We start from the raw sequence: 24,814 nt of genomic DNA on the forward strand, positions 1-24,814 counted from the left end.
TGCGAAATAAGAAAAGGCCCATAAAATATTGAAGAGAAAAGAGGCCCATTTAACTAAAGACAACAGCACTTTTCTCCCACATCGTTTAGCTGAAGAGACAAAGCTTTGTTTATAAAGCGTTAGAGTCGAGTACGTGATTGTCCCTTTGTGGACATCCGATAAAATTGGAACGATACAGAGAAGATTAGCATGGCCCCTTCTCAGATCGATTTCTTCTTCCCTTGTTCTTTCCAAGCAGACCATACTGTGTATACATGTTCGTTTGCCATCACTACTGCAAAGAGTTCGTGGTGGTCTCTTGACAGAAAATAGCAGGGAAAAGGTTAGGAAAACGGGAAACGATAGTAATAGCGTTTGGTATTGGCTATTCGGGTTTGCACAAAACCTCCTTTATTGTTCTGTTTATTCCGGCTTCTTCAACGCAACAGCCAAGTTCAAAATGACAGGGTCTCCGGTCATAAGCAGCCAAGAAGATTTTGATATAAGTCTTCGACTTCACCAGCTTCCAAGATCAAGAGCCCACCTAAATTGGCTTCGATTTCTCCACCAAAAAGAAGTGGAACTAACGTTTTGATTTCTCTGCCTAAAGCAAGGATACCACCTTTTCAGTTTTCACCATCAAGATTGGGGCCAAGGCTAGTCTCACCATTGTAGGACAGAAGAGTATAAGAAGGATTGCTAAAATGAGAAAAAAACGAACAAGAACTGTGACAAGTTTGGTAACAGAATATTTCTCAACGGGAAATATTGAGCACTAGGGTCCTTTAAAATTTGGTTGCAAATGTAACTACAATCTTGGATCCAAGATCATCCTTTAAACTCATGAAAGAAGAATCTTGGATCCAAGATCATCCTTTAAACTCATGAAAGAAGAAGAGGACACATCCATCTGGGTGTCGATTTCTTTTCCTCTTGTTTTGTTTTTTCAAGAGTTAAAAAGTGTTGCTGGGTTAATTCGGAGAACAGGTTAAACATGAACAAGATTAAACACAACAACAAGACAAAGTTCTATTGTATTGAAGAAATCAACACAATGTGTCTATTGGCAATGTTCTCTCTTTTTTTTTGGGTAGTCCCTAAATATTTGTGTTGCTACAGATCTTCTTCCACAATTACTTCAAACAAAGCCCATTTCCATTAAACTTCTAAAAACAGTACTCTGGATCAAGTTAATGATAAACAAACTCAGAACAAGAGATTTGATAATATCTTCTTCTCGTCTTTGCACCTTAATAGATTAGAATTTTCATTCTATATCTTTCTTACGCAGAAGCGCTCTTTCTTGTGGCATACACACGGTAAGCAGCCAGCCCAACGACCACAGCAGCAGCTCCAACTGTTTACACAAATCATGAGACTGAAATTAGACTTCACCCAAACATGCGTCTGAAGCTTTTTTTGTTACGGTTTTGTTTGTTTGTGAGAAAATTCATGTCAAGATTTAGGACTCTGGGAAAAGAAAACATACTTGAGACGGCCATAAGAGAACGGTTGATTAGCCTGTTGTAGTGTTTGCGGCTTTTTCCTGCTTCAGTCTCTGGAATACTCAAATGAGGATGTTGTGCCGCAGTTATGATTTTGCGGAATAAGTTGTTGAAATCCCCCAATTTGGAGCTGATGGATACTGGAGGCTCTATTCCCATATCTTGTGTCATCTGCAAGAAGATCCGTGTGCATAAATATGTATGTATGCAAGCAAGTATTCAAGTTATTCTCAGTTCATAGACTCGAAGATCAATAAGAACCCTACCCTGGTGGATTCTTGTATGGAAATAGGAAATGAATCAAGATCGTCTTTTGCTGAAACCATGAGGCAAGGGACCTCATATCCAGTGGCCTCACCGTAAGTTGCAACTTTAACAAGCAACTCCGTCGCTCTTTTCCATGACGACTCATCCGAGCTGGAGATAACAATGAACTCAGTTGTTAAGCACAAACTACAGATAGAGAATGAAAAGGCATTTACTGAAGCATATTTCGACAAATGATTTACCTGTCATACACGAAGACAGCTATGTCACATGCAGCCAAGGATTCCTTGGATGCAAATAGCCCTTGAACTCCATCTTCTGGAATTTCCCTCATGATAAGAGTTTTCTTTGAACCCTACACTCATAGATTTGCAATCATCAGGTTAAGTACATACAGAAACTCAAAAGAAAGCAGCCTTGAAGCATGCCAAAAAATATACAACCAAATAACATCTCTAATCTCTTGAGAAGTAGCACATCAGTAAAGTTTTGTATGGAACTCCCTAGTTAAAAAAAAGCATGTATCCCATAGAAAAAAAAACGCATCATAGATACCTAGCTAGTTCCCGTCCTCAGTCCCCAAAATAATACTCAACTTTGTCATTTTTGTTCAGTACTTTGTTCATTGAAGATTTCTTTGCAAGGACAAAATATATCAAAACTACGATACATATATATTTTATGCGCGCACAGATGTAATGATTCAAATTGCATACATATACTGACTTACCCCAGATTCATCGACCATATTTACTGCATAACGCTCATCAGTTGTTGATCCCTGGTTATCAGCATATGACCTAGATCATAGAGAAACATAACTGTAAATCAGATGGAGAAGTCCCCATGCTTATAAACATAGAATTGTACTCTCTTCTGTGTGTATTTTGAAAATGCAACAGGTTGTGGTACGAGTTAACATGACAAACCTTCCAAGAAAGCAATTTAGTAAGGCAGATTTTCCAGCGTTATTAGGTCCAAAAACAAAGCACTGGAAAACTTTTCTTTCACATTGCTGCTTTTTGCGATCTAAACGTCTTCTCCTAGTAACACGAATAGCAGTCGATGGATCACCCGGAAAACCAATGTAAATCAAATTTTCCACACTCTGAGCCGGTTCTAATAGTGTCATCAGTGACCACTGCAAGGATAAAATTGAAAGATTAGCACAAATAAAATTTGAATTAGTGCAATGGACAAAACTTGGCCTAGATAAGAAATCCACTCACAATCACAAAACCACATATAACCCAATGATAATTGTGTATGTTATAAAAAATAAAGACACGTAAACGATTACGTCTAAGAGAGAGAATTGAGTGACATGTTAGTCTGTCAATCAACAAAATCAAAGAAATGAAACAAAAAAAGGCTGAGTATATGTATAATGCATCCACGAGAAAAGCTTCCTTATGTATTAAGGATGTACAAGAGGAGAATTGATTACCATTGACAGGAAAGAGTCAAAGGATAGACCTCCGAGGGCCGTTTTCTCCGCAGCATCCTCATAAGGTGATTCCTTCCAAGGACTGCCATTCACAATTGAGTATAGCACGTCAATATAATGGAGACTACCATAATTAAAATTACATGTTCTTTGCCTTCTGGAGGTGGAAGAAGTACCTTTCAGGTGCAGTTGAAAAAAGGTCCTCGATCTCTTGAGGTCTCAGATTATTATCCTGCAACGTACAAATTCAGTCTGAAAACTATATTTGTCAACTCAACACTAAGACATAATAAACAAAAGAGACTTACCTTGTCGTCATCAAACAAGGCATACATTTCCTTCAGGAATTCGATTGCTACATTTGTCAGCTCAAAACTCTGCAAAAACAATGAACACAACCATTAGCTGCACAATATCAAGGAAGGCAAGTTGAAGTGAGCTGTAAGATAACCGTGTGCAATAATGTAGGCATCCAAAATTCTTATTACTGATAAGGCTCCAAATTTAATATTTGATATACAGCGCATCCAGTAACAGATTATTGAAACACTAACAAATAAATAATGAAGCAGCAATAAATATTATTTCTACAAATCTACCTGATCGGGCGCTCGCTTGAATAATGAAGACGGAAGCAATTCTTCAGCAAGTCTTATATCATTATTATATCCAAACTTCCTGAGTACAGTCCACGTCGTCTCGAGCCTCCCTTTCTCAATAAAAAGTGCATGTAAAAACAGGAAGCCAGTCACTGTCAGTCCTCTTTCATTCACACCTTCTGGCAACTTTTCTTGCACAACCCTCTTAACACCTTCAATTTCAGAAGGCTGCAATGGTGCATGGAAGCACTTGACCTATTGTAAAAAAACTATTAGGTGCGTCATGGGGATAACAACATTACACTCTTTAAGCTTCTTTCAAAAATCTGAAGGACAGACCGAAGTCAATTTCAAGACGAAATAGCAAAAGCTCATGAACACAAGAAGGGGAAACATAAGAACCTGAAAGTCATTTAATTCAGCCTCGCTAAGAGCACCATCTCTATCATGGTCACAGAGTATAAAGATACGTTTCAATGCCCTTACACACCGGGGCTTCAGTGCCTGGGAATCTTGATCAAATAGAGGTCCTGTTGGGTGAAGGACAGTTTTTTGTGCATAATAGAAAACTTCTTGTGCCTACAGAAAAGCACAATGATAGTTCAGACCTGAAATATAAGAGAACAATGATATGGCATTTCCAATTCATGCTTGAAGGCATTTCCAGTTCAGACCTGAAGGACTTTTGTTTTCTGACTAGGCATTTCCAATTCATGCTTGATAGAAGTCCAAACCAATCACAACAACATTTCAGTTTCAGGTTAAAAAATTAGGACATCTAGTGTCCTTAAAATTTCTTAGTAAGAGAATCGCATGCCTAAACTACCTCAGACTAATATTTATGCCATGTTTTAACTAAGAATATATTACATCTCAAGAGGAATAGAGAAGCCATGAAACCTGGAGTTGCTTCAGGGCAGAACACTCGATACATGTCTCTATCTCCCGAAACTGCTGCATTATAGGTGACATCACTTGTTCGAGGCTGACCTGGTTATTGTCGTCTCTGAAGTCAAGCTTACACCCTGCTACTATAATAGGAATTTTTACCTGTTCAAAAAGATCACAAGAAAATCTTTATACTTTCTAGCACGAGGACAATGATATGATCAATAGATAAGATACTGTGCACCTTCTAACCACAGCAAGATTGACATGACCAAACAGAAGATAGAGAGAGGAGAATCAAACCTCTAATCGCCGAAGCTCTGGAAGCCAGTATTCACTTAACCGGTCGAGAGTCTCAGGTCGATCACAGGCATATGTCAAAACAACTGCATCAGCGCGCTTCAACTCCTCAGCAACCATGTCCCTATCTTCTGGCCTGAACACATAACGAACAAAAACATCAAAAGATACTTCAAGAACCTAAACAAAGCTGTCAACGCAAGAATATCCTACACCCTTCTTTCGGAACACTGCAAACAGTAGCTAAACAGTTTGCACAGTGCTCTATCCCAATAGAAAAATAAAGAATTTTGAGCTAATAGTATCCTTCCCGGTTCATTCATAGTGTAAAAAGCCTAAACACAAGGTTAAATTCCTCAGCAGTCACCAAAAGCCACATTATTTATCTAAAAAACTAGCAATAGCATCGATCGTTTTCCTTCAAAGTAACCTTAATCCAAAAGAGAAACAATGCAGTGAGATTATTATATATACATACTTGGAGGAAGTGTCGACAATGGTGACGGGTATATTGTCAGGGAAGAATTCAGCAGGTAACTTGGTATCAGGCAAAACAGGAGGGACATTGGGAGAGAAAACATCAGTAGCTGCAGCCACAATCAAGCTTGATTTCCCAGTGCCCTTATCACCAACCACAACGATTCTCACAGACTTGGGTGAACCAGGACAATCAACCGTACCAGCTGAGTACCTCGCCATCTCAAAAAAACTGCAACAATTAGAGAGGCTCCAAATCAGGAATCAAGTACAAAGATTGACGAGTTTTATTTAAAAGGAATTTTCATTTTAAATATATATATATAATTTTTGATAACTTTGCTCATATATATACTGAGCCCGCCCGTGGTCTTTCAGATAGACGTTAAAAAAAAAATTCTTTTCATCCTATCCTTCTGGCTACCGGTATATGGAGATGGTTTGATTCTGAGAGTTGAGGAGCCGGCCAAGAGGCCAAGCAAGCCAAGCAATGGCTTGCGGCCGTGCGTAATAAAATGAAAATTTCGGCCATTTTCTATGAATGTTTTCCTTAGGCCAATGGTTTAGTTGTCATGTCATTGGCACCACTACTCTAGGTTCAAACCCTAGAAGCTGCATCTAGTGTGTTTTGTTTTTTTTGGCTTGTAGTCCTAGAAAGTTCAGCGTCGGCTCTGTATATATATATATATGAATTTTATAACTATTAACTACCAAGTTAGAATTAATTCCTATGAAAAGTTTATATGTACAATGTATCAAAAGATTTTATGGAGTGTGTAAACATGATGAAATTTTTTGACTTTCTAAATTTTGAAATATTCATTGGCTCACATTTAGAGTCACATCTTATTACAGAATATACAAACAAAGAAATATATATATATATATATATATATATATATATAAAGTAATTATTCTAAATTTTTCAAAGGATGAGAAAGAGAAAATCAAATTGGAGAAACAAAAAATCGGTTTGGACATGAGAATTAATAAAAAGGGTTTAAAAGAAAAAACTAAAATTTGATTACGGATTTTTATAGAATCCAAATCTAAATATAATTTATTATTATTTAATCACTGATTTCATCATGCATAAAATAGTGTTACTGAATTTGATATTTATATATCATGCTTCAGTTCTTTTTATAGGTCAATGTCAATTGACTGAAATTTTCATTGTAATATTAAAAGGTTGTGTTGATCAAAATTTAGATTGTTTGATCTGTTTTTAAACAATCGAGAATTGAATTCAACCAAATCGAGACTTTCGGTTTTTAGTATCAATTCGATTCTCTACTATAAACTGGTTGAAATATTTATAATTAGATTTTTTTTCAAAAAAAAAAAATATATTTATAATTAGAATATTGATTATTAAGATGACACAAAATAACCGATCGGTTTTACAAATCTTTATTATATCATCTTCGACATACTTACTCTCATGTGTTTTTTTATTTAGTTTTAATCTTCATGACAACAAATTCTTTGATATCAATTGGTTTCTATTTAATTCATCATAATCTTCTTTTAACATGTGCTATAAAAGGATTCATATATTTCTCTGACTCAAAATGATATTATGGTTTGGATATTCGTCTCTTATTATATAAAGTTGGGTTTTCAAAGTTAGTTATTAACAGGATCATGACACGTGTTAAGTATACTGATAAGATATTGACATGTGTCAAAAATTATCAGTTTTCAAAACAGCTAATTAAGATAATAAGATTAAATCTACATAAAATTTACATGTTTATTATATCTAAAAAAATTCCTAAATCAAAAAGAAAACTTAATGAACTAATCTATTTTTCATTTTACGCTAATTATATTATACGTGTTTTCTTAATTAGATTTTGACATGTAGAAACAAAAAAAATCACTAAACATGTATATTATTATTAATCAATAAATAGGGAATAACAAATCTAAAAAGAATAACATAAGTTATGTCAAAAGAATTATTATTTTTGAAACGTAATAAGACAGCTAATTAAGAAAATAACATTATATCTACATAAATTTACATGTTTATATCGAAAGATTTGATCTTTGATTTTTTTTTTTTATGATATAATTTTGCTTATCTATTGCGGTCTTTAATTCATGCAGGTTCTTCAATGGAAGCTATCATATGCAATGAAATGGAATCAAACTATATAAAGCCTGCTAAATTAATCGAAGATAGGACACTGATGAATGTTCCAAAAGTGATTCTACGGTTAGTAGTGTTATAAGTTTCGAAGATTAGTTGATGATTGATGTTTCTGGTCAAAATCTAGAGTTTTCTCTTCTGGATAACGTCAATGATTCTGGTATTGAAACAAAAGCTACTTGATAGAGTAAAGCAATTTTGAAATTTGGGAAGTTAGAACGGTAAATCGTTTTCAAATTGGTTTCAAATCGGATTTATGTGGTTTTTTATCGGGTTTGGTTCGTAAACCATTTAAACTCAGGTATATAGAGAAATATATGAGAACTTTTGATTCGGGTAAAAATAAGTTGAGAACTTACGATTCGAGAATATTTGAGACGAGGTCATAGTTCTAAGTAATTTTTGTACAATGCGATATTTCTGAAGAGTAAACAGGTCATCGATCTTTAACGTGATTATGACATATGTCATGTTTTTTTTTGTCAACCAAATATTAATTAGAAAAGTACTCCAGAATTAGTGACCCAACTTGGAGGGAAAGAGTTTACAAACGAAATAGATGACCTTAAAGATCTAGACGACCGAGCAAGACAATCCGCTCTCAAATTCGATGAACGAGGAATCTTGGACAGGGAGAAGAGAGGAAAGGTGGCCCGAAGCAGGTGAAAATCGTCAAAGATATTTGAGAAAGCCAGTCAATCTTCAGGAGATTGAATCATCGTAACTAATTCGGCGCTGTCCGTCTCAAAGCGCTGACAAACAACTCCATTAGCGAGTAGACACTCTATTGCCCAAAGTAGAGCCTCCAATTCTGCGTGAAGCAGGGAAGGGCTTCGACGAAGACATCTAGCACCCAACAATAAAAATCTGATCTTCGCCAACTCCACAACACCAATCTGATCTAACATATGTCATGTTTTGGATTGTTTATGAAGTTTTTATTTTGTATGTCTCAATTATCTAAAACTTATATATACCATCATGATTATAATTTTCAAATTTTTATTTTTATTATGTTATATTACATTTCTTTCAATTTCTCAATAAAAAACTTTTATTGGGTTGGTCATAAAATCGTTGTACTCGAGTTAATAATTTTCACCAATTCTTCATCCAAAATATATTTGAAGTAAAAAAATTCATGGTTAAAAAATTTATGACACAAAACAATTTTAGTAATTATAAGAACTATAATTATGCCAAAATGAAAGTAAAGTAACATAAAATTTGTTTAATTTGTTTAAAAGACATTTAAGGTGGTGATAAATAGCATACTTTAACAATAAAATAATTTTGGGTGTAAGAGCATATTTTTAATGGTAAAACGTACAATAAAATTATACGTGGTTATTAATTATATGTTGTTTTGATGAATTCTTTGCATATAAAATATTTTGTAATAAGTTGTGAAATGTTCTTGAAAATGTACAATAATAATATTTGTACTCATGAGTATTTGGTAAAAGTTTTGGTGGAGTATAATTTAGCTTTAGATTATCGTAATAATTGTTATAATATATTTAAAATATAAAAATATAAATAAGTGTATGAAGGTAAATACAAATATGATTTTTTTCTTTAACTAAAATTATTAATATATTTACTTCAAGAAATATTTTTTTTTAATATTTAAAAAAAAAATTTTAGGGTTTAAGATTTATTTTCTTCAACAATTATAACTGCACATCGTGCGGGCCCTTATCTAGTAACATATAAAAGTTAAATATATACAATTTTAGTGGATAAATCAAAATAATAATGAGCATGATGATATATAAAGGATATGTATTAACAAATTCAAAAGTAACTATATAAAACATGTGTCACTTATTTTAATTTATTGTGTATACAAGGGAAAAAATTGTAAATAGTAAACTCTTTTTTATTTCTTATGAAACTTTCAGGTAAATATTTGTTTGTAACAAAATATATTATGGGAAAATTCTATAACTAATTCGTGTTAGAATTTTCTTATTATAACAATAAAAAAAAATTACTTTCTTCTATTTTTAGAAATCCTAATAAGATTATACATAACTAAATCAACGATAATTAAAAGCAACATAAACCAAGATCTATCCTAAAACACAACATAATTTTGTTTGTATTGATTGATTTTTTATGAAAAAAGATAAACGACAATGTATTGATTTATATAGTTTTTTTTTTTTGGACAAACACATGATTTCATTCATTCAAATCAAATCAAGGTACAAAGTGGAGACTCAAAGATCCCAAAGTTTAAAGAGTTACAAGAGTAGGTATTCCCCAATACCATAAGCAAGAAAATAAAAGATTTCGAGGTGAACACCATGAGAGCTATGGAGCAAATGCGATGAAGCAGATAGAAACATGAGAGATCATGGATACTCGAAAGATCATCATCGAATGAACCGATGGATGACAGAATTGTCAAGGTCAAAAGACACGTATACGTTGTAGGAAGATCCAAAGCCAAAACGCTCGCCAAGACGAGGTACACTAGAAGTACGATGGTAGGGATTCTGAGGACCATGGTTATTGGGTCCAAGGTAGGATGATGTAGAGCGCTGGTCAGAAGGTATCTTCCATTGGACCAAGGGTAGTCTTCAAACCATAGGGTCCGAGAGCTGGAGGAGGCACTGAAGTAGAGAAGCTTGAAGTCGTCGAGTGAGACACTTGGGGAGCAGGGCGATAGACCATAAGACTTTAAGCCAATACAAACAGATCTTCCAAGGAAAACTAAAACCATAAGCCAATGATAAAGGTCAAACTGTAACAATACAGGTGGGTTCTCTCTGACTTGGGGCCCTTGTCCAAGGAGATTAAGAAATCCACACAAAGCATGTAGCCAGTAAGACCAAAGAAAAAGCAGAGTAGGCTTGGTCGATTTAGTTTTGGACAACACGGGCATGGTTTGGTTGAAAGAGGGTGGGTGAAGCTTAGGTTCCAAACTCTTGAGGGTAAAAAACATATCTCATACGAGGTTAAAATGCATATAGGTGGGATCAGGAATCAGGTATGTGAAACAAGGGCTGAAGAAGCTTCGGTAATCACCGCTCTTAAGCGACATGATCATAATGCCGAACTTCTTCAAGCCTTTCACAACATGAGTAAGAATCCTAGATGTTTTACTAGGCAAGTTTCTCATAGACATAATAGTTGGGCACAAAAAACCTTTCAATGTGAAGCTTATAAACTCATATTCCATAAAGCTAGGTGAAACTAATAGCAGGGTTCTCAACAAAATTTTGTATAACCAGAGCAGCCAAGGTATGTTAAAAGCTTCCAGGGAACACCACCTAAGTTGGCTAAGGGTAGACAAAGGGTGGTTAAGAGCAGACCTGTACTTTAGAGAATGATAGTCTAGATCACCATTTGTTAGGCGGTAACAGGGAGAAGAGTCGGAGGACCACTCTCGGAGGAAAAACACAACGCTGTAACACTCATCACAAGCCACCGCCGTCGTCTCTATCGCGTAAGACTCGGGTGATGAGGGAGGAGGAGGTTCAACAGAGGCGAGTCGAACTCCGGATCTAGGCAATGAGGAACAGGGGAACTCTGAAACTCCCGGCGGACTGGCTGATATAGTCACAGAGGGTAGAGATTGTTGTTCTCCACCTCCGCCTAGCTTCAGAGATGAACAAGCCTTATTCGCCGCTTGGGTTCTTCGGTGAGGGTTTGTAACGATTAAAACAGAGCTAAAAAAAGGGGAAAAAAGAAATGGAGATCGAGGTAAAGGGATAGTAGAAGCTTGAAATAGAAACGGGAACCAAGATTTCCCGACGCCGGCGAGCAGAGAGCCCACCGGCGTCGGAGGAGGATGGTTGAAACGGCGCTTCGATGTTCCTGCCTGGGAGAGAAAAATTATTGCAAACTCAGTTTTGTGGGGTTTTGATTTATATAGTTAACAAACAAAAATACATTGATTTACAATAAAAATAAAATGTGGACAATTTTTCATCAAGTATTATTAACTAAGACGTATTATTACTTTTAAAGCAGTCACGCAACAAATCGTTACCATTAGACTCTCCTTCAACATTTTCGCATTGAACTTTAAGTGTTTTTCCATTTTCCGTAGTAATGTTAATATCATCCATAACAACGTTTTCGCAAGATGTGGTGACACTACACTTCAGCGTTATAGCTTCTTCATTTAATGTTGTTCCATGAAAGCCAACATATTTTATATTGCTAATTGCCACGGCTGAATCCTAATAAACATAAATACATACATTTTCAAAATTTATTCATACTTTCAAAACTATATATATATATATATATATATATATATATATAATGTAGAATATTTCTCTATATAAAAATTTACCTCTTTTGCATTAGGACGTCCTTTATCAATATATTGTTGGTCGATCATAATTGGATTTTTTGCATTAATGAGCGTAATGTTCTCAAAACTTATGTTTCTTGCATATCCCTGGCCACCCTATAAATCAAAATTAAGATTAAAATCAAAATATTGTTAAATATTTATTTTATTAATTTGTAAATAATATAGAATAATAAGTATAGAAGAAAAAAAAATACCTCCCATGTCTTTATTCTAGCTCCATTCATCGTTCTATTAAAAGTACAATGCGTCACTTGAACACCACTAACTGCATCGCTTGCTCCATCGGTTATAATAGTTCTATAACAGTTATATAGGAAGATTATAGTAAATGTTTTTTGTTGGATATATCTAGAAAAGAGGAAAAGAGTGATTGGAGTAACACCACAATTTATGTCTTTTTCTTAATGTTAGTTGTAAATTTATAGAATCAAAACAAAGACTTTGGAAGTATGTAAATGTTTATATTTTGACTTGAATTCATCCATGCATTGGTTTACTTTAAAAATATGAATTAGATTATAAATTCGAAATCTGTAATGTAAAATCATTTAAATAATATTTATAATGTACTATATTCAATTCTACAGAATGCTTGAATTAAAGTATATTTAAATGAAAAGAGAAACATAACAATAGATTACGTTGTGCATCACCATAAAATATTTCAATCATGTAAATTTTGTTACAATAAAAATATGAGTCAGTATCAAATGTCTCTTTATTGATGGATACATGATGAAACTGATGGATTTCAAAGTATATTTCTTCATCATATACTCCATTGAAAGTTTTGACCCCTATAACAAGTCTTTACCATCATCAATGTCTCTGTTGAAAGAGATCCTATTTTACTAATTTAAAGATTTCTACATTAGTAAATGAATTATTTTTGATTTGTCTCCAAGAGTAAAGGAAAAAAACTAAGCACTCAAAAACTAACCACTCAAAACTAAGCACATTCTTGAAAAAATACCATAGTAATTTATTGATGACAAAGCAATCTTATATAGAAATACGATTAAAGGTAAGCATTATAAAGATGCTTATTATTGTTCAACTGAAAAATATGAAAATAACAAATTCAACCAAACATGGAGTAGGACTATGCTTTTCCGTGATCAACATCTTCACAGCTAATGACTTCATTCAAATCCTTGGTAGGATAATCTCCTTTATCTTCGGTGAAATCAGTAGAGAGATTGGAACATTGTTTCTTACTTGTAAATGATTGATCAATGGTAGGGTGGATCGATTCTGTTTTGCGCTTCGACGAAGGAGTTGAACTGGAAGAATGATTAGTTTCATATGGCTCAGTGCCATTGGTAATCATCAGTGATGCCTGCATGTAAATAGTATATACATTAGAGTTATGCATTAATAGTATAGATATATATAGAGTCATATATATAAGTTCAAATAAAAACCTGTTCAGAATTGGTGAGACTAATTCGGTCTATAGTATTTTCCGATTCTTCATTACCAATTTCCATGAATTTATTGCCTTCCTAGACATTAGCAACCTTGTAACTATCCCTAGCACCATAAAGATTGTCCCCAACAATACATATCAGAAATTGAAATGTCTTGCCACAGACAGCCTTAATTGGATCATGGATCAGATTAGGATCCATAATCTGCATAAGTAACATTTTGTTAGATTCCATATTTTGTTAACACATGTGTCTATACTAAAAGAAACTACCTCTTCAAATGAACCATTTAGTATTTCAGCTGCGGAAACACCCACGATTTTTGATGCCCAAGTATCAAACGGGAAAACTTTGGTCTCACCACTTTTGTCCTACACATGGACATGTAATTTGTACCTAAAGAGGAATAAATCATCGAATATATCAACAAACAAATACTAATATTTCAATAGTAGATCACAATTTAGCTTAATTAGAAGACTTACTTAGGTTCAATCAACGTGGCCCACTCGTTACAGGTTTGACACCTCCACCTTGGTTTGCTTGATTTCTTGACATCTTCCAATTTAACTGTCAGGTCCTCTTTATCGACCTTCTTATTACACTTTTGACAGCTAATATAGAACCAAGCCCAATCTGTATCGATTGCTGATATAGTACATGCGATTCTACATTTTCCTACCTATCAAAATAATATAACATCCTTAAGCTTGTATCACATTGATTATCTATTTTAGATTATGTAAATTACCTCTGTAAATTATAAATGTAAATGTAAATTATAGAGTATATCATAAATGTAAATTACCTCTGTTTCAGCAAGTACATCAGCAATCATTTGCAAAGGGAAATCAAGACCACTCTTGCTACCATAAGGGTTATAAACTCTCTTCCCACCAGAATTGGTGATTGTTAGAGCCAATTGATCCGCAGGGAGACTAAAAGTAAAGAGAAAATAGTAAATAATAATGAAACATACTTATTTTAATAATTTCAACTCTCTTTGAATATACATGTTCTGAAAAGCCTCCATATCTGGTAGCTGAAGATTGATCATCAAGATAGAAGAATTGAAAGCATTCTTAATGTATCGTTTTTCTGAAATCAAATATAAATATGATATATTAGTCAAAGGTGTTAAAAAAATAGTTATGATATTGTAAGTGTAAATGTATAATATTTTCTGTGATGTTACCTTTGAAGTTGTTTTGTTTAACAAAGCGTAGGAAACACATGACCATACCATCACTTGACTCATTGATAACACGATCTAAAGCTTCAGCGTAGGTTTCCCATAGAGTACACGATAATCGATTATCCCTATGTTAAGAATATGAACAAACATAGATTATATAAAAATAGTTTAACGTATAAGCAGTGAAATCTAAATATATATCAATAGATTTATAATATTACTCAGTTGTTACGACTTGTGATCTCTTCTATCCCTCCAGAACTGACTACTTGACCAATAACGTCTGTAAATATAGATAATACAACATTGTTTAACGGTTAATAAATTGATCCTTCTAAAGTAGAAACAAAAATATATGTATTTTTAAATTACCTTGCACCAGATTTTTGTCAAGATTTCCAACAAGTATACTATCAAACGATGTGAATGATAGGTAGTGATCATCAGATACATTAGCAGAAGGAGAAATTGTGGTACCATATCTTGTACTGATCTTATACTTTATAAGAGAAGGACGCAAGTAGGCTGTACATAGATTCAAACCAAAAGTTGATATAATTTTCCAAGTTCCAGGCTCCAAATCAGCTTCAAACTTCTTGATATGATCTTTTCTCACAGTAGCTCCTATTTTGTCACCCTATATAAACCAAAAAAAAAAGCAGTTAGAATGAATTGATATTAATCGATTAGTAAAGGAATATTAAATTGACATGTAAAATGCATACTATTTCGTGAGCCAGAATCAGTTTTATTGATTCACCAAGTTTAGCGGTATTCATTCTCCAACTATGGAGAATTTTAACTTGAATACGCCAAACATTTTTGTATGGTTTCAGATCTTTCAAGGGAGTGTATGAAAGGGGGAGAGCCATCATTTTGTCAAATGAATTTAAAAGTCTTCTTTTAGTATAATATTTCAATAGGAAGCTCTCAATATATTTATAGTCAAATTAGGTAGATTTATGTTATCACTTAGAAGTTAAGATTTGAGATTTCTATTATACGGAAAATATATTTAGTTACTTGATTCATTACAACTGGAAGATGAATATTCTTTTTCAAACTTTATCGTAAAAGATTAGAGAAAAATTATTATCTCGGAAATCAAGCTTGTATTACGATTTGGTAAGATGAATATTCGTTTTCAAAGTTAAGATGTGAATGATAGGTAGTTAAGATGAATATTCGTTTTCAAAGTTAAGATGTGAATGATAGGTAGTTAAGATGAATATTCGTTTTCAAAGTTAAGATGAATATTCGTTTACAAAGATTTTAACTGAATCACAAAATATATCTTTTAAAAAATTATACTGAAAGATTATTTGTTAAGATCAATCACGGTAATTAAGCAATTATGATAATTTTTGGTAATTAACATATATGGTTTTAATTTAGATACCTTAAAGGACAATGAAGTCGGAGTGTTTACCTCTAACGAATAACTCTGTTTGGTAACGGAAATAACTATTATTGAACAAAATCAAAAACAGGATCCGAATATTTTAGACATGGAGTATAAACAGATCCGCGAAGTTTTTTTCTTCTGTTTCCGGGTCATACAGGATCCGCGTCCTGTCTCAGTGGTTATTTAGTGGGCGAATGAAGGGTAAAATGGTCATTAGGCTAAATCGAAAATATAGGTTAATTTAATTAAATTAAGTGATTCTCTAATCATTTTTAATGAAAAACGTAACAAAACAAAGTCATAGTCCAATTTGAGTCTAGTAATTACTTCAGCTTTAATAAAATAGATATATTTATAGGGGTTAACCGTAATTTTAACTATGTTTATGTTTTGAATTTTTGGTACAATTACTCTAGTATTTGTTTTTTAACCATGACTAATCTAATTTTTACGGTTAATATATAGTTTAGTTATGAGCCGTTTACAATCTGACATATACCGGTTAGACTATGGTTATGTCTACGTACATTAAAGTGGAGGGTAAAATTGGGTGAAAAAAAACTATCTGGATAAAATGTTTTTGCGTAAAAGTTTAAAACCTTATCTCATTGTAGCAAAAAAAAAAAAATGAAAAGAAATAAAAATAAAAAAAGGGTCAATTGCTGCTAAGCGAGAAAGAGGGTTTTGAGTATTTTGTATCGTTTCTGCTGTGAGAAGAGAAAAGGAGGAGAAGGAAGGAAGATGATGTCCGGTGGGAGCTACACGAACATCGATCACCATAAAGTTTCTGGATCTGTTCCCGTAAGTTAGCTACCTCTTTCCTTTTTCTGATTCCGTCCTTGTGTTTCCGTGATCCTTCTCTTTTTTGCACTTTGTCATTCTTTGATTGTATTGTCGAGATCCTCTCTCCTTCTGATCACATCTTGTTTCCATCGCAGGCCGTTCTAGATCCTGGCCATGTCACCGTCAAATTCGCAGGGAAAAAAATTTCGTAATGAGAATTTTGAATCTGTAATAGAACGGAAGTAGGCTTTGTAAATTAGAGGCATTTTTGTATTTGTTGTTTGTGAGATTTTGCTGGAATCTCAAAGTCTTTTAAAAGGTTTATAAGATTTGCGTATGTATTTTTTCTGTGGTTTGATTGATTGAGGGGGATACATTGTAATTGCAGACTCAAATCTACAAACGTTTCCTCCATCTGCTACTCTGGGAAAGATCTCTGGTGGTACTAATCCTCCTCGAGATGCTGACGGTAATAATATTATATCCTTTTACATTTGGTTAAGATTCTATTCTATGGAGGTTTTTGCTCTTCATTAGCTGAGAAGCCCTTCCATATGTCTTAGGGCTTATATAGTTCGATCTGCTGCAGATACATTTTCTAGGCCTGTGAATGGTACAGATGAACCTCAGTCTGGTGGTTGGCTCCATAGATTCACTGTTGGTGCTTACAAGCCTTACTTTGATGTGGACACCTCAGATGTCGTTGAGAGACTCAAAGAATCTCTCTTTCCTTTCAGAGGAACATTTACAGAAAAGACTGCCAACAACCCTGATCTGTAAGAGTCTCTTCTTTACCGTTTTTTTCGCCGTGTAGAGATAAGTGGACTGGATTTAGTGCTTTTTCCAATTTAGTGCTCAAGAGAATAAGTTTTGTGTGTTATAGGTACAGGCCATTCTGGATATGCACAACGTTGATCTTTGTTGCAGCATCCATAGGAACATTTGTTACATACATAGCACACAAATTAAAGAAACAGGAATGGAACTACGATATTAATCTGGTGACTTGGTCTGCCGGAGTGTTCTACGGTTATGTAACCATTGTCCCTCTCGCATTATATGTTGTTCTCAAGTACTTCTCTGCTCCATCAGGCTTAGTCCAACTTTTCTGTCTCTACGGATATTCCCTGTTCGTCTTTATCCCTGCATTGGTGAGTTAGTGTATTAATTCCTCTATTACTCCCAAATGAGACATTCAATGAGATATACAAACCCCCAAGACTAAAAAATTGCTGTTTCTGCAGTGTCTCTCTGTTGTGCCACTAGAGATATTCAGATGGGTGATTGCGGGTTTAGCTGGATTCATGTCTGCAACATTTGTGGCATTGAACCTCAAAGCACATATTAACTCTGCAGGAGAGAGATGGTTCTTGATTGTGGTCAGCATTTTTCTTTTACAGCTGGCGCTTTCAGTCGTGCTGAAGCTATATCTGTTCACTGTCACCGTAGAAAGAACTGACCCCTGGATACCAAAGGCGTCCTTGGGGTGATCTCATAGTTACTACGGGTTGGAGACAGATTCATGCCTTCAGAAGACAAAGCTGTGTGTTTTCAGGTGTTTTAACTACAGTGCGATTTTTATATCTGAATCCGTAGATCATGAAAGAGTCTTTTTTTACCTTGCAGAGTGACCAATTTTTGTAATACTAGTAGAGACTGAATCCGTGTTGCATGATTCTTTCATTTGTTGTCATCAACATGAATATTACGAGAATACTTCATAAGTATAGATATCGTATAGTAAATTGGGATTTTAATCTCTCTCCCCCTTTTGGTTCAATTCCAATTTGAAAAAAAAACCCACTTATTTTCACTACCTCTATTCCTTTCCAATATTATTAAAATCTCACTTTACCCTTCTCATATTATATTATAAATTTAAATCTTAAAAAAAGAAATAAAAATAACAGAAAATAAATATTCTCTCTCCTCCCTCATTAGCTATATAAAAAAAAATTGAATTGTTTTGAATTTTGAATCCTCCACGCTCGTATTTCCTCTCTTCTTCTTCTCTATCCACCATTAAAACTCACTTCAAGATAGTTTTGTTTTCTCTTATTAGATTAGCAATGTGAAAAAAAAATCATTAGATATAGCATCATCTAATGAAATTGTTGTGGAATCTCAATTTGAAGGATTTGAAAAATTGTAGATTTGTAAGTTTATTTGTTCTTATGCTTGTTAAGGTTAGTAGACTTATTTTCTTAGCGGATTAAGGTCTTACGTTGGTTATTATGATTGAGAAAGGTTGAATTCGAGAGCTTGAATGCGGAATTTTGTAGAAAAATTTGGGGACAACTAGGACCATTGGATACAACTATGTAGAAAATTACGGATCCAAAAATTTGGTGCAACTGAGACAAATGGGTACAACTATGTTTATGGAATGCTACAAAAAATGTGAAATTATATATAGACCGTTTTCTTTCTCTTTCTTTTCAGGTGACAATGAAAAAGATTTCAGTCATACGCTTTGTTCAAATATGATGGATACTATTCAAATATCAGAGAAGATGTACAATGGATTTCAAGAGAAAGGAAGTATTTTCTTTTCTTATGAAGACATCAACTAGTGATGTATCATATGCTAAGTTGGTTGAGAAGTTGGTAAGAAGAGGTTGAAGAGGCCAAGTGGTATCGGCAAGTGGTTTAACAATGATGGTGACCAAAGTTGATTTATGATTGCTTTATTATGATGATGTTAGAAAAGATGGTGTTTGTATTTGTATTTTGTCTGTGAAACTTATTTGTTTTGTTTCGTACAACTAAGTTTCAATATGTACAACTTTGATTAATTTCTTTGTCGTATTTGTACTTATGTTGAGTTGTTTTTCTCTGGTACAACTAAGTACAACCAGTACAATTATCCTCTGTTGTCTTGCTTAATTTGCAGAATTTTATAAAATTAGAAAACTTAAAACCAAAATAAAAACTGTCTTTTAAGATTACTTTGTATATAACAACCACAAAATTTTAACACATAGATCCACTTCACCTGTAAAAAATAAATCTAAATCATAGAAATCCAAATTCTTACATAAACAACCACAAATTATGAGAATTGAGAAATGATGGTGGTTTCAAGGTTATTTTGTACACAGTTGTCTTTTAAGGTTATTTTGTATATAACAACCACAAATTATGAGAATTAAGAAATAATGGTGGTTTCAAACATTTAAATACACGATAACTTAGTAAATGTAATCTGATTACCTAATATCATAAATACAACTAAAAATTTATATTTTAGAGTAGAGAACAACTAATTTTTGTGGTTTTTAGAACAAAGAACAACTATGTTCATTTAAGTACAACTGTGTACAACTAAACAACTATATGATTTTTTTACAGCGCCATGTGTCACAATGTGGGCTTTTGACGACGCAAAAAGTTAAATTTAAGAATTTTGTTTTAGATCTCAATAGTCAAATGAGATACATTTTTACTATTTTCTTCAAATACATAGTTGTACTTAGATTTACTAAGTTGTACCAAAATATTAATTTGTTAAATAACCAAAAAATATAGTTGTCTCTAAAAATACCAGTTGTACCTAAAAAAGAATTTCATAAACACAAAAGACAAAATATCCAAATGCAAATCCAAGTTTTCAAATACACAAACAAAAATCAAATCTTTTTTTTCTCAGCCATGAAAGGAGTAGTGATGAACTTTGACGGACAGAGCTTCCCCTTCTCTCGAGTAGTACATTTCTTTCTAGCACACATTGCTTGAACTTTCATCTTTGGGCATCCCACTAGTAGCCGCCTGAGTTTGAGATGTCACAATCGCACCACCATCCATCTCAACCACCGTAGTACACTTCTATTCTCTTTCTTATTCCTTCATTCATCTCAACCATAGATTCTCTTTCTTTGGAATAGAGGGTGAGCTTTCACTATGTCTTGCATTAGATCCTCCTCCTCTGGTTTTAACTATTGGGATTGGTACCTGCAACAAAAAATTCAATATCAAACTTTCAAAAGCAATCTCATTATCTAAAGCAAAGAGATAAACTCACACAATCCAAACACAAACACAAACTCATACAATCCAAACATAAACACAAACTCAAACTCACACAATCTCACATAATCTCATTATCTATCTACATAATTATAAGAAATAAGATGTGTTTTTCACGAAATCATTTCACAAACACACATTTCACTATCCCAAACTTAGAACTCACAAAATTCAAATCTTTTTCACACAATTCAGAAAACTATGCCCACCAATAAATCGAAATGAGGGATCAAAAGCAAGAAAGAAACAAATAGAATTGCTTACAGTGACCGATAATTGAGAGGAAACGGACGCCAAATTTTGATTTCTCACGGCGGATTTCTCCAAAGAGAAGAAGAAAGGGATTGAGAGAGATGGACGACAGAAAAGAGAAGAAGACGAAAGAGTATCGAGAAAAGAGAGAAGAAAAAAAAAAGATGAAACGAGATTAATCTTCCTCTATATCGTTAACTCGAGTCGGAGAAGAAAAAAAAACTCAAAGATATTAGAGTTTTTTTTTTTTTTTTTGGATCCAAGGATTTAGGGATTAAGATTCAAAATTGATATGGATACCTGAAACTAATATGGTTCTAGATCCAAAATAAAGTTGGGTCTGTAAATATGTCAAAGATTCTAAATTTATTAGTCTTTTACTTATAATTTATATAACAATAAACATTTAAATATATTATTTTTATTAGGGGGGCTAAATAGAATGGAAATATAGATGAAGGGGCTCCAGAGATTAAAATCCAGTAAATTGATATGCTACCTACCCTTTATGAGTTGTTTTTGGCTATGCTTGACTTATTTTTAAAAATCTTAACTCAAGTTCCTTAAAATGCCAAAAGTTTGGTGAAATTGGTTCAAAGGTTTAGCTCATCTTTCAAAGTTAGATCGCGTATTCTGTTTTTTTACTGAAGCAAAGTTAACAAGAACTTGTAAAAATTACTAAAGGAAATCAGATAACAAATCAAAGGTCCTGCTGGTAAAATAACTCAAGTCCAAAAAAGATTCCACAAGAAAATGTATCGAAGTGTTTCATTGATTTCAAAAGAAAACAGAAGAGTCGTTAATCATAATACATCAATCAAGCTTTCGATTTCTTCCCTTTGGTATCAGCAACTACGGGCTTAGCTTTGAAAGGCAAAAACGTTTCTCCTCCCATAAACGGCTGTAGAACCTCAGGGATATCCACACCACCCTCTCGCTGGTAGTTCTCGAGAATGCAGCAAATGGTCCTCTCTGTTGCAGTAAGTGTCGAATTCAGCATATGCACATACTGCTTCGTCTGCTCATTGCCCTTTTTCTGACCGTATCTGATCTCAAGCCTTCGGGCCTGGTAGTCTGTACAATTGGAACAGGACACAAGCTCTCTGTAAGTCTCCGACGAAGGAAACCAAGCTTCCAAGTCGTACTTTTTGGCAGCTGCATCGTTTAATGCTCCAGAGACGATCGACACAATTCGGTATGGAAGCTTTAGCTGCATAGAAATCATACAGTTGACTAGTTAGAAACTATTGAAAAAAAAAAAAAAGTTTCTTGACTTAGGTTTAGAAATTACCGCTTGGTAAAAGTCTTCAGAGTTCTTCATCATCTCATCCAGCATTTCCCATGAGGCATTGTCGTTAGGACCAGTGATGCAGAACTGTTCAATTTTCTCAAACTGGTGAACACGGAAAATACCAAGAGTGTCTCTTCCATGCGAACCAGCTTCTTTTCTAAAGCAGGACGAGTAACCAGCATATCTGAACCAAACGAATTATAATGTTGGCAGCATTCCCAATACATGAAAGAAACAATAGTCTTATAACGCTGCGAGTAGGTATAACTATGTTTGTTTATACCTTAGGGGAAGCTCAGTCGGATGGATCCATTCATCAAGATGGTATGCACAAAGAGGCTGCTCAGCGGTTGCAATAAGGTATTTGTCATCTCCTTCACCAGTCACCTGGACAAAAGAATAACAATCTTCTCTGAATAAAAACTTCTCTTCACATCATAATTATCAAATGTTATGTAACAGATGAAAGACCTTGTAAAGCTCTTCATCGAACTGCGCCAATTGTGCGCACTTGGCCATAACATCCTTCCTCATGAAAAAAGGAGGCTGCAAGCCTGTGAATCCTCTCTTTTTCAAGAAAGTTAGCCCAAAGTTGATAAGAGCTTGGTTAAGCATCAAGCCATCTCCCTTTAGGAAAAAGCCTCTAGCTCCAGCAATTTCAGCACCTGAGGCCAAAATAGCATTACAATTAAAAAAAAACCCACCAACACAGAATGAGGAGGATGCCAAAAGTGTCAGTCAATGCTACCTCTTTTGGTATCTGCAATACCGAGAAGCTCAACAAGATCCACATGGTTTTTCAGCTTCAGACCAGGCGTAGGAACCAGCTTTTCACCCCACACTTTAATCACTGCATTATTAGCCTGCATATGGAAAAAACACCAATAAACTTATAGATTTCTCTCACCCACCATACTGACAAAACTTTGAAGGAACGAAATGGCACAAACCTCATCCTTATCAATTGGAACCGAGTCATGGATCAGGTTTCCAACCGTCTCCAATTTGGCTTTCAAAGCAGCATAAGCTTCACGAACTTCCACCTCCTTTGCGGTAGAATCTTGTTTGTTTTTCTCCGTTTGCTGAATAATCTCAGTCGCATCTTCTTTTTTCTATTCCAGAAAAACAAAAACGTTACAACAATGTTGAATTTTTTCATCTTTCTATACGGTTCGTGCAACATAACTTCTAAAATTCATATGCACAGACATATATTGATAGCACTCTAGCAAAATCTTCTGATTTAACAAGTTGGAAGTATGAACAAAAAGATTTAGTGTGTTATGTTAGTTCAATTGGGTATCTCCTTCACAACCATGGCATTCACACTAATACTATGAGTGACTAAATTCTCAAACAACCAAAGAAGAAGCACTACGGATCTAAAGAGAAGGTTGCTAAAACTAACAATTTTGAGCTGCGCGACTTGCTTGTTCAGCTTGTTGAACTCTTTTCGGAAGCTCTCAACTTCAAATTGACCTGAATACACACATACACATAAAGTAGTGAGATAAGATAACCAAATCAAATCTCAAATCCGTAAGAAGCAAAACGATTAAGGCGAGAGCGATCGTGGAGATTACTTACGTTGACGCCATTCTTTGTCGAGCTTAATAATCTCATCAACAACTTCAACATTGGCAAATCTCCGGCGTTGCGATTCTCGGATGATCTCCGGATTGTTACCTTTTTCTTCCCGGAAAAGATTGATATCCAACATTTTTTTGTCGTGCTTTCTCTGGGAATCAAAAGCTGAAACGGAACTTTAAAGATACAATTCTTATCAGATCAGCGGCGACTAGGGTTTTTGAGAATTGTTTTTCCTGTAAATTGATTTTTTCAATGGTTGGTTTCCTGTAAATTTTATTATTTTACTGTAAATTGCAAAACAAATCCCCAATTTATTTTATGAATCACAGAAAGCCCCGCAAATATGTCAATTTCAACGAAAAGAATTATAGTTTTTTTCCTCTTTAATGTAAGACTATTTGTATTATATATTATTTATTATATTATTATATAAATTAAAAAATTGTTTAACTAAAAATAGAAATGAGTTCTTAGAAGTGTAGTTTGCATTACAGTCCTTACTATTTATCATAACTAGGACTCAGACCCCGCGACATCGCGGGGGAGTATTTAAAAAAAAAAAAAATTTAAATTTAAAATTTAAAACTATACATTATGAAATTATTTGAATGTAATAGAATAGTTTGAATACATAAACTATTACTAAAAACACAATCAACAAAATGAAAACTAATTATAACAAAAAATATTATGTAGAATAAACGCAACTTTGCAAAACATATCGTTTGAAGTATTATAAATATAATATATTTTTATGAAGAATTATGGTAAAGAACTATAACTAAAAAATATCATTATGACGAAGTGATCCTTACTGAGAATATTGAAGTAATGATTATAATAAGTAATGCAATTTTCAATTAAATACCTATAATTAAAAATATAT

At 33.9% G+C, this 24,814-nt stretch overlaps 4 protein-coding genes and 1 pseudogene across 5 annotated transcripts; 1 reads left to right on the top strand and 4 right to left on the bottom strand.

Annotated features, from left to right (window-relative positions):
* Positions 1-139: 139 nt before the first annotated feature.
* LOC147939939 (U6 spliceosomal RNA) lies at positions 140-229 on the top strand (annotated as a pseudogene).
* Positions 230-997: 768 nt separating this feature from the next.
* On the bottom strand, positions 998-5,911 carry LOC104707046 (mitochondrial Rho GTPase 1). 2 transcript variants are annotated; one of them, XM_087461611.1, is made up of 15 exons: positions 5,464-5,867; positions 4,989-5,121; positions 4,698-4,847; positions 4,472-4,513; positions 4,200-4,376; positions 3,798-4,052; positions 3,507-3,575; positions 3,375-3,430; positions 3,199-3,280; positions 2,681-2,892; positions 2,482-2,551; positions 1,994-2,106; positions 1,751-1,901; positions 1,469-1,655; positions 998-1,336 (listed from the first exon to the last, which is right to left on the bottom strand). In XM_087461611.1, exons 1-15 carry the CDS (start codon positions 5,682-5,684, stop codon positions 1,263-1,265), a joined length of 1,992 nt encoding a protein of 663 aa, XP_087317737.1. In that variant the 5' UTR covers positions 5,685-5,867; the 3' UTR covers positions 998-1,262. The 2 variants fall into 2 exon arrangements, with proteins under 2 accessions (XP_087317737.1, XP_087317738.1); XM_087461612.1 differs by lacking the exon at positions 4,472-4,513 and having other exon boundaries at positions 5,464-5,911.
* Positions 5,912-13,058: 7,147 nt separating this feature from the next.
* Positions 13,059-15,453, bottom strand: LOC147939940 (replication protein A 70 kDa DNA-binding subunit D-like). The gene is made up of 10 exons (XM_087461086.1): positions 15,307-15,453; positions 14,961-15,218; positions 14,851-14,864; positions 14,582-14,706; positions 14,400-14,484; positions 14,195-14,324; positions 13,958-14,068; positions 13,659-13,757; positions 13,477-13,590; positions 13,059-13,295 (listed from the first exon to the last, which is right to left on the bottom strand). The coding sequence occupies exons 1-10, from the start codon at positions 15,451-15,453 to the stop codon at positions 13,059-13,061; spliced, it is 1,320 nt and encodes a 439-aa protein (XP_087317212.1).
* Positions 15,454-17,719: 2,266 nt separating this feature from the next.
* LOC147939941 (uncharacterized) lies at positions 17,720-18,522 on the bottom strand. Its single transcript, XM_087462466.1, is given in 2 exon segments — positions 17,720-17,912; positions 17,979-18,522. Coding segments are annotated over 2 exon segments (291 nt in total). The 5' UTR covers positions 18,157-18,522; the 3' UTR covers positions 17,720-17,799.
* A 3,218-nt stretch (positions 18,523-21,740) lies between these two features.
* Positions 21,741-24,216, bottom strand: LOC104707050 (serine--tRNA ligase, cytoplasmic). Its single transcript, XM_010423304.3, has 8 exons — positions 23,926-24,216; positions 23,747-23,817; positions 23,289-23,450; positions 23,087-23,201; positions 22,810-23,003; positions 22,622-22,725; positions 22,339-22,522; positions 21,741-22,257 (listed from the first exon to the last, which is right to left on the bottom strand). Exons 1-8 carry the CDS (start codon positions 24,056-24,058, stop codon positions 21,865-21,867), a joined length of 1,356 nt encoding a protein of 451 aa, XP_010421606.1. The 5' UTR covers positions 24,059-24,216; the 3' UTR covers positions 21,741-21,864.
* Positions 24,217-24,814: the final 598 nt, after the last annotated feature.

Source organism: Camelina sativa, chromosome 8, assembly GCF_030686135.1.
Source record: "Camelina sativa cultivar CO46 ecotype springtype chromosome 8, ASM3068613v1".
NCBI lineage: Eukaryota > Viridiplantae > Streptophyta > Magnoliopsida > Brassicales > Brassicaceae > Camelina > Camelina sativa.